The 12,748-nt window shown below is 41.2% G+C and overlaps 1 protein-coding gene across 3 annotated transcripts in view; it reads left to right on the top strand.

Annotated features, from left to right (window-relative positions):
* p130CAS (Serine_rich_CAS and FAT-like_CAS_C domain-containing protein p130CAS) overlaps positions 1 to 6,396 on the top strand; it is a 164,344-nt gene extending 157,948 nt beyond the window's left edge. For all 3 annotated transcript variants that reach the window (XM_075877694.1, XM_075877693.1, XM_037427722.2), the window contains exons 6-7: positions 1,671 to 1,945; positions 4,657 to 6,396. In XM_075877694.1, coding sequence (XP_075733809.1) covers positions 1,671 to 1,945; positions 4,657 to 5,916 — 1,535 coding nt within the window. In that variant the 3' untranslated portion in view covers positions 5,917 to 6,396. The remainder of the gene's footprint in view (positions 1 to 1,670; positions 1,946 to 4,656) is intronic.
* Positions 6,397 to 12,748: the final 6,352 nt, after the last annotated feature.

The following is a 12,748-nucleotide window of genomic DNA, read 5'->3' as shown; positions in this document are numbered from 1 at the left end:
GCTGCTTCAAGAAATCAAAGCGTCAGATGATGCCACATTCGTCAAGGGTCAGCTCGTTATCAAGCAGTTATCTAAGCACGACTGAGCCTACACCCCATCTAGAAGAAGCCGATATACGCCGGCCGTTACCGACAAGAACTAGCTCATTCAGACTGCCACTGAAGGACAAGCGGACAACAACAGAGAGGTTTTTGCACGACATCTATCATTGGTTAACCGGGCATCAACAAGTTGGGAGGAAGAAGCAGCGAGATGGAGATGCTGTTGGACAACTGCGACAATCTTGACGGAGGATGCAGACATGTTCGACCTCGCTCACATTCATAGTTCAGTCATTATGTACAGATTCGAGACAGACAACCGGAAGGTGACCAAGTAGGTCGTATGTATCACAGAAAATAGCATACAGCCAGCACAACCATGCGACCATGACAAAACATTAAATGCCATCAACCAGAGCCATCGTCATCAGCGGTATTGCAAACCAGACTACAGGGCGTCCAAGAATAGCGATTGCTACGTCATAGCCAGTGTCGGCTGCCGGAACTGCGCTTGACAAAGATCCAAGTGAAACTGCTGGATTGCCGAGCCTGGCAACCGCGAAATAGCCAGTGCCATCCACCAGAGGTACAAAGACTGATGAACAAGCTGCATGGCCGCGACCGACCACAGTGATGCAGCCAGCATCGCCCACCAGAAACATTGTCGACAGTTGCGCCGACAATGCTTGCAGTCATAGCAGAGTGTGACGACGAAGAAATACTCTGGCGCACTGGCACGCGGGCAGCATAAACAAAGCAGAGAAGGAAAAAGTGGAAATAAAGAACAGCCTGCCCAGCGTATGGGCATTGTCTCTTTGTCTCAATTACTACAATATATATGTAAAAATAAACCAAAATAAGGCATGTGTGAAGATTATTCTTTTGACTTAAAGTAGAATGTGAGTGATAACCTGTAAAACATATTGTTTTACAAATTTACTATACTTAGAGCATATAAAAAGGTGTAGCAAGTGTTTTAACTTTAAACTTTGTGAATTGATATGACTTTAATATGATAATTTAACCTTGAAGTGGCACTTCGCAGCAGTGCGTATTTTCTCTGGATAGGTATAATCATGGGAAAGTACTCCTGCATTGAAGTGAAACCATTATTACAGGGTGGTTACATGCGGCTTAATATGTACATATTAGTTCGTTGCAAATACTTCAAAATTTACAGCAATTTCAAATCGAATCTAAGTAAATTTGGATACTGTAATATTCATTCGAATATTCAAAATGCTCAAATATTCGCACAAGCCTGATGTTTACTAGTCTTTTGTAACCTTAGGTCCTCAGCAGGGGTATGGTACAAAGTTCATTGGTGAGCCTGGCTTATCCTGGATAGAGAAAGGTTGAAAAATATTATTTTGTCAAAAATAAATTTAGAGCCTTCCACTGCAATGTCACTAATACCTTTTGAAGTGCTTTTTTTTTTTTTTCACACACCAACAGATGTCTCGACCTTCAGTATTTCATAATGAATTGGTGAAAAAAAAACTTTTTTTTTTGCGAATTCATTATAAAATAGGTCTTCCATACAAAAGAATGCTTCTTTGTGCACTTCTCGAGTTTCACTGTTCTAGAATTCGGTCTTATTTTCTCCTCTTGCTTTCCTCCTACCTTCAGGATCAAACAGATCCAGCTTGGAGCAAGGTCATGAAATGTATGACATCCCAACCAGCAGTTCTAGGCGTGTTGCCGATGGACCTCCAAGCAGAACTCAAAGCCCGCGTGGAAACCTCGGTGCTGTGCCTCCACCCCCTGGCCATGGCATGACCCTTTTGCAATTTTATGATGTGCCAACCAACAATGCACCTGCACCATTCTATGACACGCCTCCCAAAAGAGCACCGGCAGCACAGACAGTCTGCATGGAAGGCGTGTATGATGTTCCTCCTCAGGTTAGTGCTTAAGAAGAGCATAATAAAGATTTAAATGATGTGATTACTGAAATATGAGTAATTTTTTATCAGGGAAAATAAAGCCTCTTACTGGACTGTTGCATGAGGTTATAGAGAGCATGTGCTGTCACTGTCTGCATAGTTTTGAGCCGGTGCTCACTCGGATCAGCACAGTCCAGGGGTCACTATAGTAAAGATGTGGGAGCTCTGATAGGAAAGCTCTGTACTGGCACAGGTGAGGCTATACACCAAGGGTATAAGCACGCTACTACGTATAACATGTATAATCAAAATGACACAAGTTGAAGATACATGCATGCATGCACATGCACGCTTTTCTAAGATGTACAGAAGCCCTAATGAGCACAATGTTAAAGCATATTAGTGTTTATCACATATATCTTACCTATATCCAATGCTGTTTGAAATCAGAATCACTGCTTATGAATCACTGATGCATCCCAAGTTAATTTTTTAATGGAAAGACAGAAGCCACAGTTAGTGATGGTCTCTCAAATATACTGGAAGGATAGGATTTTAGACCTCCCAAACCCCTCTCTGACTATGTCTGTTTCTATTTACTTTGTTTTAGGTGACAGAATATTTAGGATTTTATATTCAAAGGTTGTGTTTCTTGAATATTATGTTCAGTTCATTTCAAAAATTTTTCTAATTAAAAACCTTCTACTGCATTATTATCACTCCTTTACTTGCATTACTGTCATTGAATTACTATATATGGGGAGTCAGTTCTGGTTATTTAGATTCATTAAGTGTTTTTTGGCTTCTTAGATTGTGCGTCTTTTACTTACTGTCAGGAGGCGTCATTTGTTAATGCTAGGCTCATTGGCTAGGCTCATTGGCTTAATACTCTAATAGAAAATACTTATGGAACGCTCTGTTTTAGAGAAATGTGTTGGGTAGTCATTCCAGGAAGTTCCTTAGAGTTGTCTAGAAATAGTTGAGTTGTATGTATGTTATGGCCATTGTTTCCAATTGTACAATTGTTCCATATAGTACCATTGTTCTAGATAGTACTGTTGTTCCATTGTATTACTTGTAACATTGTTTAGACTTGACACTCCTGTGCTCTATTGATACAGAATTCGAATTGACTGCATATGGTGCTTACAACATTCATCGAGACAACGTAAATGAGAATTTGTAATGCGAGGCAGCTTAGGTCAGTACTGGAACTGCTTCACAATTATTGTGAGTTACTGAAAAGCCGCTGCAGTAGTCTGGTTAGGGTGCGTGACTGCAGACCTGAAGGTCGCTGTGATTGCATTTTGATGAATACAAAACTTTCGAGGCTCATACACGTAAATTTATGTGCGTGTTAATTGACACTGGATGGTCAAAATTGTGTGAACCCTTCTCATTGAAATAAGTAGAAACCCTAAGACACTGCGAACAATTATCGTAGTTTGGCCAATTTCTGTCTATCTGTACAGACGACTTGCACATACCATTTCACAATGAAGGACTTTCCATTAATCTGTAGAAATGGAAAGCCCTCCACATGTGATGCATGGCCCTTGCCAATGCATCACATGTGGAGGACCGAAAGCTGTACCAGAAGTTATCTCGATTGACGAAGCCATTGCTGGACTCTCATCAGGTGGTGGTGGCAACTACACAGGCCTTGGACGACAAAGGCTGGCAGCTGTGTATGTCTCGTGAAGCTCGCCCTGATGAGCTAGACCAGCTAGCTACAAAGTAGAAACCCTAAGACACTGCGAACAATTATCGTAGTTTGGCCAATTTCTGCCTATCTGTACAGACGACTTGCACATACCATTTCACAATTAAGGACTTTCCATTAATCTGTATTGTGGTTTTGAGACTTAAAACCTCAGTAATTATGATGATTAAGTTATAAAAAGTTGTCTGTTTTAATAATTATATTATGAATATTATTCTTAATAATTTCATTTTATAATTTCAATAATGATATATTAATGGAAACCTGTTAGCTTTCATAGAAAATTTTTATATCCATTTATAACTCAATAAAACATGTCTAGTGGGCTGATTTCTTACTCACTACAAAGACTACATGTTTATATAGCATCAGCAGTTATTGAGACTTGTAGGCTCAACATATTTGCAGTGCAGTCATAGAAGGTCTGAATTCTTTTCCCTGGCAAGTGTACAACTGTTTGGGTTTACAGCGCAGATTACTTGCTGATGGCACTAATATCCTTCTGTACACATGCTCACTGTATTGATGCAGCTTCAGCCAGCACTCGCAGGTACACCACCATCATAGTGATAACTGCATGTATCGGTTTTCTTTTAAACGGGGGTTGGACTGCACACAAGCTTTAGTTGCATTTTTTCATATGAATACATGGTTTTATGCACTATTCTGGATAGCATGCACAGTTTTCTGGTTTGGTAAACCGAGCAAAAGGAGAGAAATAATTCAAATTTGCTGCTTTTGTTTCATGAAGGTTAAATTTTCTTTAAAAAGTTCCTTTCTTAGTGTACATAGTACTAGCTTTACAAAAAGTATATTGTGTTGAGCATAAAATCTAGGACACCCTAGCTTCCTTATTGGATTGAAGGTAGGTTCTTTGTGAGACAAAGCATGACTTCAATATTCTTTGAATTGTTACGGCACCTATATATGATCTGGAGATGATTATGTGGCAATGGTACAAGCTAAAACATTGCACCTGTTTTTTTTGTTTTACGTTATGCTGCAGGTAACACGTGATGCTCCATTGCCGCAACCAATGATGGATGAAGTGGATGCTTCCAGGCGAAATTCCTCATCTAGTAGTGACTCACGTAGTTCGCGCGATTATGAGACTGTTGGAGACCTTAAGGAACTCCACCTAGAGCGTGATGCAGCTCTTGAGGTTTTGGTAAAAGTCCAGCAAGAGTTGACAAGTGCAATTGGGAAGCTATTTTCACTTACTCACTCGACACTGAAGCGACAGGAAAGTGTCACTGCAGAGAGTCGACTCTATGACATTAAAACAAGCTGCCACAAGCTACGAACTTCTTTGAAAGAGTTTCTAAACTTTGCCCAAGGTGCCCTTGCCAATGCATCACATGTGGAGGACCGAAAGCTGTACCAGAAGTTAGCTCGATTGACGAAGCCATTGCTGGACTCTCATCAGGTGGTGGTGGCAACTACCCAGGCCTTGGACGACAAAGGCTGGCAGCTGTGTATGTCTCGTGAAGCTGGCCCTGATGAGCTAGACCAGCTGATTGCATGTGCACGGGGTCTGACAGAAGATATCCAGCAAGTGGCGTCTACAATACAAGGGAACTCAACGCTTATCTTCAAAAAGTCCCCTCTCATCAGTGAATCTGGGAGGACATCGCAAGAGAGGCCTTTACCAATCCCGCCAAGAAAAGAGGATGACCAGTGGGCCAGCGACTATGACTATGTGAACCTTGAATCCAAGGCATCGGTGGAGCGCGAGAATGAGGAGATCAAGGCAGCACTGCCAGCTGAGCTGAGCCAGTCTTTTGACAAATTGTTGCAGCAGTCCCAGCTTATTGTTGAAGGCATAGTGCAAGAACCGCAAGCTCTATCCAGCGTGCCTGGATTAGACCAAAATGATCTTCAGATTCTAAACTTTTATGGTGCCCAGATTGACACCCACATTCTATTTCTGACTAATGCCATTGATGCCTTCTTGGCTACCATTGAGAACAACCAGCCTCCAAAGGTGTTCATTGGGCACAGTAAATTTGTTGTGATCAGTGCTCATAAGCTTGTGTACATGGGGGACACAGTGTACCGGAATATTGTGAACGTAGACATAAAGAACAAAGTTTTGCAGTGCTCAAGTAACCTGTGTGAAGCTTTGAAGATGCTCATCAATAGCACTAAGAAAGCAGCCTTGCAGTTCCCATCAGTGGCGGCTGTGCAGGAAATGGTGGACAGTATTGTTGACGTGTCACACTTGGCCAATGACCTGAAGGTGGCTGTTATGCAGGCTAAGAGGTAACCTGGATTCTCCCTCCTGGACATGCTCAAGTTGCATCTTGAAAGCCACCATTGCCACATTATGCTTGCATTTGCAAAAGCATAGCACACTGATGTTGCAGCACTTCTTTAAATATAGTGGTGTGCTTTAAATGAAACCAAGGTCATTGAAATTCGTATAATGCTAAAGTTTGCTGCAGTAGGCATTGAAATTGTATAATAGCAGTATAGTTCTTACTATTGTTAGTCTCCTCATGTTTATCTCTTCACAAACACACACACATACACATGTGCATGCTCTGCATATATACATATAATAAAACACACTCAAAACAGGGTGTCCCGTGAACCCCACGTTGTTCAGTATAATGAAAAATATATACATGCTATTTGCATTACAGTTTTCTTACAGCTGCAGAATTATTCTCTCGTGCAGTTGCAAACAGGGTAAGGAGAAAAAGCATGAATTTTGTGCCAATAATTACCACATTGGTTCAACCAATTGCATTTCTGTGAGATTTTCTTTGAACTCATGTCTATATTAGACATATTTATGGGGAAGCATGGCATGAGTGAATAAAATCTTGGATTTTAATTTGCAAATCAGCAGTTGAGGTTGATTACACAACATATATATTTTGCGAATAAGCCATGTCATCTCTAGATAGTTCAGTGTTTATTAAAAATATACATCGACCCTCACATCAAATAAGCTTGACATTATGATTAAATGAAATAAGGCAGAATGAATCATTCTTGCACTCTGTGTAGTGAAGCATCTATTTTTGTTACCCGTGGCAGTTTCAGTACTGGATATATTAAGGAATCATTTCTATCATATTTGTGGTCTTATCAGTTTTAGCTGAACAGTGCAGCTTGTAGCCTCATGTCTTCTGTTTTATGTAGCACCGCCAAACACTGCTCAGCACTTCATAGGTTCTGCTTTAATATTTTATGCACTTAGTCACGAATCAAGCATTGTCGCAAGACATGCATTGGTGATTTTAGAGACAGCTCGGTACGTTTCTGCAATTTTCAAGCCATCACACACACTTCATGGCAGTATTTGCTTGTTATTGTAGGCGATTCAGTGCAGCCGTGTTTATCATGTACTCGGATGTTCATTCCATGTTTATGTGGTTTGATGTAAAAGAATTGCTCTCTCACAAGCTCCTTGAATGCATCTCTCGATGGTCTGTGTGCTATGGTAATGGAAGATTTTATCCAGCAAGGAGTTTAAATGCTATGTTTATGCTTTTATTCTTTTGTACCTTCGGTCCACTGTCAGTTTATTTTTGAAGAATCATACTCAGAAAATGATGGTGTGTGTCATTTCGGCTGCATTGGTAGACGAATCGGACACACTATGCAATAGGAAAATTATATGTGGCACTCTTCTCTTTCTCTTAAATGTTTGGGTGACCATATTGTGCAGCCAGGTTTGTTTTTCCCTTGTGCTTTCAGAGCAGTAGTGAATCTACTGTTGGTAGCAGAACAAAGTTCGCAAAAGTTTGGTAGATGCATGGTCAGTTACAACCTGCAAGATATATTTTGCATTAGCATTGATAACTAGATGACACAACTTATCTTAAAATCCTCTTAGGTAAATTGATATGAAGCTATCAGTTTTTAATGCATTTTGTTGATATCACTTGTGTGTATGGCATCAGTCCACTTTTCTTGCCAGTGCTTTTAATTTAGATGAAAATTAAGTGCCAGTATCATGTCCAAACTCAATTTCTTTGCTTGGTGAAAACACATCTTTGGCATAAAAATATTAATGTAGAAAACCTACATTTGCAAAGTAAAGAAAGCAAATGTTTAAAACTACACATGTCAGGCTCAGGACAGTTGGGCTTTGCAAGGAGTTTTTAAATTTCTTCGTTACTTTTTTTCGCCCACAGTTGTGCAATAGCCTAGCTCTACGCTGTTATGAATTAAGTACACAGATTGTTTTTGGTCACAAGTACTATTAAGACAAACTATTATTGAAATATTTTTGGTACTATAAGCTCATGCTGTTCAAGATCTTAACTACTGTGGAATACTCCAGTGGTAATTATGATAAGTCGGTGGCAAATAGAATATCCTGTATTTGGCAACTGTATGTAAGGTGGCATTCCTCCTGACTTTCTGATATTTGCGTCATTGTATTCAAGTATCTGAATTGCACCAAGAAAAAGCCTGGTAAAGTAAGTGCGGTGTAGGTTGTGTAGGCTGTATTCTAGACAGACTCTTCACGTTTTCTTGGCTGCTGAACTCTTGATAACTAGACCTACCCACAATACATCTTTGGCATTGTTTAGTGCTAGGCTACCATTGACTACTTTATTTCAGTGCAAGGAATGCGGATTACGTACAACATCAAATATTGTCATGTAACAGCCTCAAGTGTCCTTTTTTAAGTAACAGAGTAAATACTTGAGATCAGCATGTAAGGCCCTGAACATGGTGCACAGGCATACTTGAAGCACTCCCGAACACTTGCATCAAATTTTGTTCTATAACTTTGTATTGCTTAATGCGCATGTAGTGAATTGCTTGATTTCTACTTATGGCTGCAATAATTTAATTCCTGAGCTCCAGAAGGGAGCCATGTGTGTGACAGCAGGTGGGTATATGGTGATTAATATAATATCTGATCATTTCTCTGACATTCATTATCTGGACTGAACAAGAACTTCTTTACTTTGGTCAGAAAAAAAAGGCTGGAAAAGCATTATGACATGGTTGCACAGATGCTTCCTCTTTCATAAATGAGTGGTCATTGTCTTGCTAAGTTCAATTTGACGAGTGCCAAAGACTGTAAGAACCTCATAGTATACGAGTTTCTGTAAGTTGCAAGGAAATAGGATGGTGTGTGGGGAAAATTTTCTTCTCTGAATGTCTTGTGTGATATCTGACAAGGCATACTGGCCTGCGATATATTACCAGTGGATGGAACATAGCCCTATAAACTGCTTGTACTGCATTTATCACTTCTGAATGGGCTTTTATAATGGTCAGATTTTTGTACAGCATTTGCAGATGTACATTTTTAATGGCTACGTTTCAAGTGTCCACAATATATAAGGAAGGCCGGTCATTTGTTGATAACTTAAGGCAGAAGACACGCTCTCTCGAAATGGGAATGAAACACTGCAGTTTTCGTTGGTGTAAACGGTGCATGCTTATTGAAATGAGCTTTGCACCAGCCCACTACTGCTTAGTTTGTGTTGCGTCTGAATACTTGTTTTCACTTAACGTACATACTGACACATACACAAAGCAAGCCTGCAGATGAGCCACAGTATTGTGCAACTGATGAGAATCTGTGGTGAGCACTTTGAATTTGTTTGCAATTATAGGGCAGCCTCTACTATAGAGCTTTGCATGCCAAGTGAGCCTGGTTAAACCCAGTTCCTGGTAAATCTTGCTTCTCTGGTGCTCCCACAAATTTTGTAGAGTTCAGTGTTCCTAGTCAGAATGTTACTTCGATCTCAGTGCAATTGGAATCATTCCTACTGCAAAAGTGTAAGAGCGTAAGCCAACATTCTGTGAAATTCTGAAGTGCTAGCCCTTTTTATTTTTTCAATACTTGTGACTCTCCATGTGGCCCACCAATTGGTATTTCAATTCCCTTTTTTCTCATCGTGTAATGTGGCTGGTTTCACATTGCCTTTGTACACAAGTGAGAAGTAACTGTGTCGTTTTCTGTGCTGTGACGTCTGGACCTGATGTCATTTGAAGAAATAAAAGTGCAAGTGGTTGCAAGTTGGAAATCTGTTAGTCGCAGTGAGGTGTTGTTTTGTACATTAATACGGATGGTACTGTACATAATAATAAAAGTGTATCCAACTATCCATGTGTTTTATCATTTTTGGCCTCGGCAAGACTGCGCAGCCACTTTGTTGGAGGGCTACCTTTTGGAACTACAATGGTGTATTCATTAAACCTAAGCTCTTGGGCGAGTCTTGGGCCTTGGTCTTGGGCGAGTTGAAGGTTTTTACCACAGACTGCATAACTGTGAGCTGCCTTCAAGATTATGCACGATATGCAATGAACAGCTTCTTAGATTGATTGATTGATATGTGGGGTTTAACTATATGATTATGATTATGAGAGACGCCGTAGTGGAGGGCTCCGGAAATTTCGAGCACCTGGGGTTCTTTAACGTGCCCCCAAATCTGAGCACACGGGCCCACAACATTTCCGCCTCCATCGGAAATGCAGCCGCCGCAGCCGGGATTCGAACCCACGACCTGCGGGTCAGCAGCCGAGTACCTTAGCCACTAGACCACCGTGGTGGGGATAGCCTCTTAGAGGCATGTATATTGATTATTGAAATGGATAATTTGTTTCTATCAGGGGAATCCAGCAGGAGGGTTATACTTCTTGTAACAAAACAACGAAGCTGGCGATTTTGTTCTGGTCTTTGGGGTGCCCCTTATAACCACGGCACGGTTCATTTGAACCCTGGATAATCCACCCCTAGCCCTACAATTCATTGAAGCCGTGACATCAGGCCGCCTATCATTTTTCTAGTATCCACTTCACTATTGTGAATGAATACAACTTTCCCTAACTCTTGTTCCGGCACTGGAAGCACAATGAATATTAAAATTTCTGCGCACACTGTTTAATATCCATTGACTATGCTGATAACAATCGTACTTATAGCACAACCTAGTGCTGCACCGCACAGTGGAGTGCCTGTGGTTGTGTCTTATGAAGAGAATTGCAAGGATCCTAGTTCATCGATGGATGATAAAATACAGGGTTTAACAATTGGTCTCTTAATTGTGCCTCAAGTCTAATTTCTGCTCCATGAAATTTGCAGTAATGTCAAGCTTCGTATTGAACTTCAGCAAGTTCTCAAACACAAACTGTTGCTGTGGTCAAGAAACAGAACTGAGTTACCAGAATGCTGGAAGACTAGCTCTGTCCAAAATCTGTCCACTGCAGTGAGTGATAAAGTCCAGTGATTGTACGGTCATAGACAAATTATAAACAAATACTACTATCATTTCTAAAATAAACTAACTATAACAAAATGGTCTATTTTAGCACATACATGCACGGCTCAATTATAGTGTAGTATAGCTGAATGTAGCTTTGGTCCATTACAGTTAGAAGCTATTTGTCTGTTAGTTCTCGTTAATGTTGTGTCTAACAAAGCCCTTAAATGTAGACTTCTGTCCGGAGCTTAATAATGCAATACAGTATGATCTAGTAGTAGTAGAAAACTTTTCGTGCGCCGGTGGGCCAGTCTCAATTGTTTGGCAGGTTTGCATCAAGTAACTACTTCAACAACATAGTATTTGTCGGTATGCTCCAATTAATATTCAGAATTACAGTGGTAGCTCAACTAAGGTTTGTAAGTACGTTGCCTTATTTTCTCTGAGCTGCCACAGAACGACGTGTTAGCTCACGTTCGGCGCTAATTGTGGAATAATTTCAAATATGTAGCAGATTTCACCTCTTGGCGCAATTTGCGCACCTATCACATTACTGTTGCTGCAGCGTGAGAAAAATTATCAAAAAAAAAAGGGGGGGGGGGGGGGAACTCGACGCAACGCTTAAACTGCGCGCTACAAAGTACCAGTTTCTTTCTCCGCCCTCTGTCGCGATGTTAAAATTAGTTACTTCTCAACTGATGACAGCAGGGGAGAGCAAAATTTATTTCCGTGCTGCTGCATACTGTACGAAATCTCAGCAGGCGCTGGCAAATCACAGCGACACTCATATAAGAGAGAGAGCTCGCCCCGTTACGACCTGCCAGGCTTCGCGATGTGATGGCGCTGATGAACGACAATATCCAACGTCGACGGCAATCGCCGGCCTTTTTTACGTTTGGGCAGCCGAGCGCCGCCTTCGACGCCAGGTGCGCCGTGCTCATCACGCCGACGACGTCAGGGATCCCTAGTGTTCTTCTTGGGAAGCAGTGTTTTGGGGCACATTACATCCGGGAGTTTATGAAAATCTTCGACCTCTCATTGGCCGCAATGCCGGGGATAGAAAGAAAAACATAACTCTTTGCTCGCGACCGTCGTGTGAGCTTGTCTTTCATTGGCCGATCACCAATAAATGACAATTGTCATTTAGTGGTTTCCTGCGTTCATTATGGGATTTGTGCGTGTCATTCTCAATAACTAAGACCGGCAAGCCTTCAAACGTGAGTTTACAGTTCTTTTAACTCAAATACGACACTTCCGCAAACAAAATCATTCTATAGTATTTCTGTGTCGACTAGAGTGTACTAGAACAAGGGGAGTGCCCGGACCGGCCGCAGCACCAATGCATTAAAAGTGAAGCCCAAACGGGGTCAAATCCGCTAGTGGCGCTGCGATCGGTAGTCTGTGACCTGTCGTCGTTTTAAGAGCCGTGCGCAGCTCCGCCGAAGTGGTCGAGGGGTAGAATGCTCGCATCCCACTAAAAAGACCCAGGTTCGAATCACCGCTGTGACCATAGATTTTTTTTTTAATTTCACGTGTACAACTGTATTGTTTGGCTTTTTTTTTAAATATGCCTTCAGTTTCTACATATTGCTACAAAACATTACGCGAGATATGAAGTAAAGGAGAAAAAAACTTGACAGCAAGCGCATTTATTTGCAGCGCCACCGCACGGGATTCAACGAAAACTTAAAAGCATAGCTTGCGAGATTTTAGCGAATAAAAGAGAGACGGTGTGCTTTCACTCGCCTGCGGTCGCCGCCCACTGGCTCGCTTAAAAAAAGAAAAAGAAAAACTGAAAGTAAACGATTTTCAGTCGGCGGGAAGTCGCGAAGGTTTGAATACTGGTAAAGCAGCGATGTTCTGTCTGCTCGAGTAAAGCGATCACGAGGTGTGCGGAAAGAGGTGAACGTGTTGATA

The sequence above is a fragment of the Rhipicephalus microplus genome, chromosome X (assembly GCF_043290135.1).
Source record: "Rhipicephalus microplus isolate Deutch F79 chromosome X, USDA_Rmic, whole genome shotgun sequence".
NCBI lineage: Eukaryota > Metazoa > Arthropoda > Arachnida > Ixodida > Ixodidae > Rhipicephalus > Rhipicephalus microplus.
This window is presented reverse-complemented; position numbering and strand designations above follow the sequence as displayed.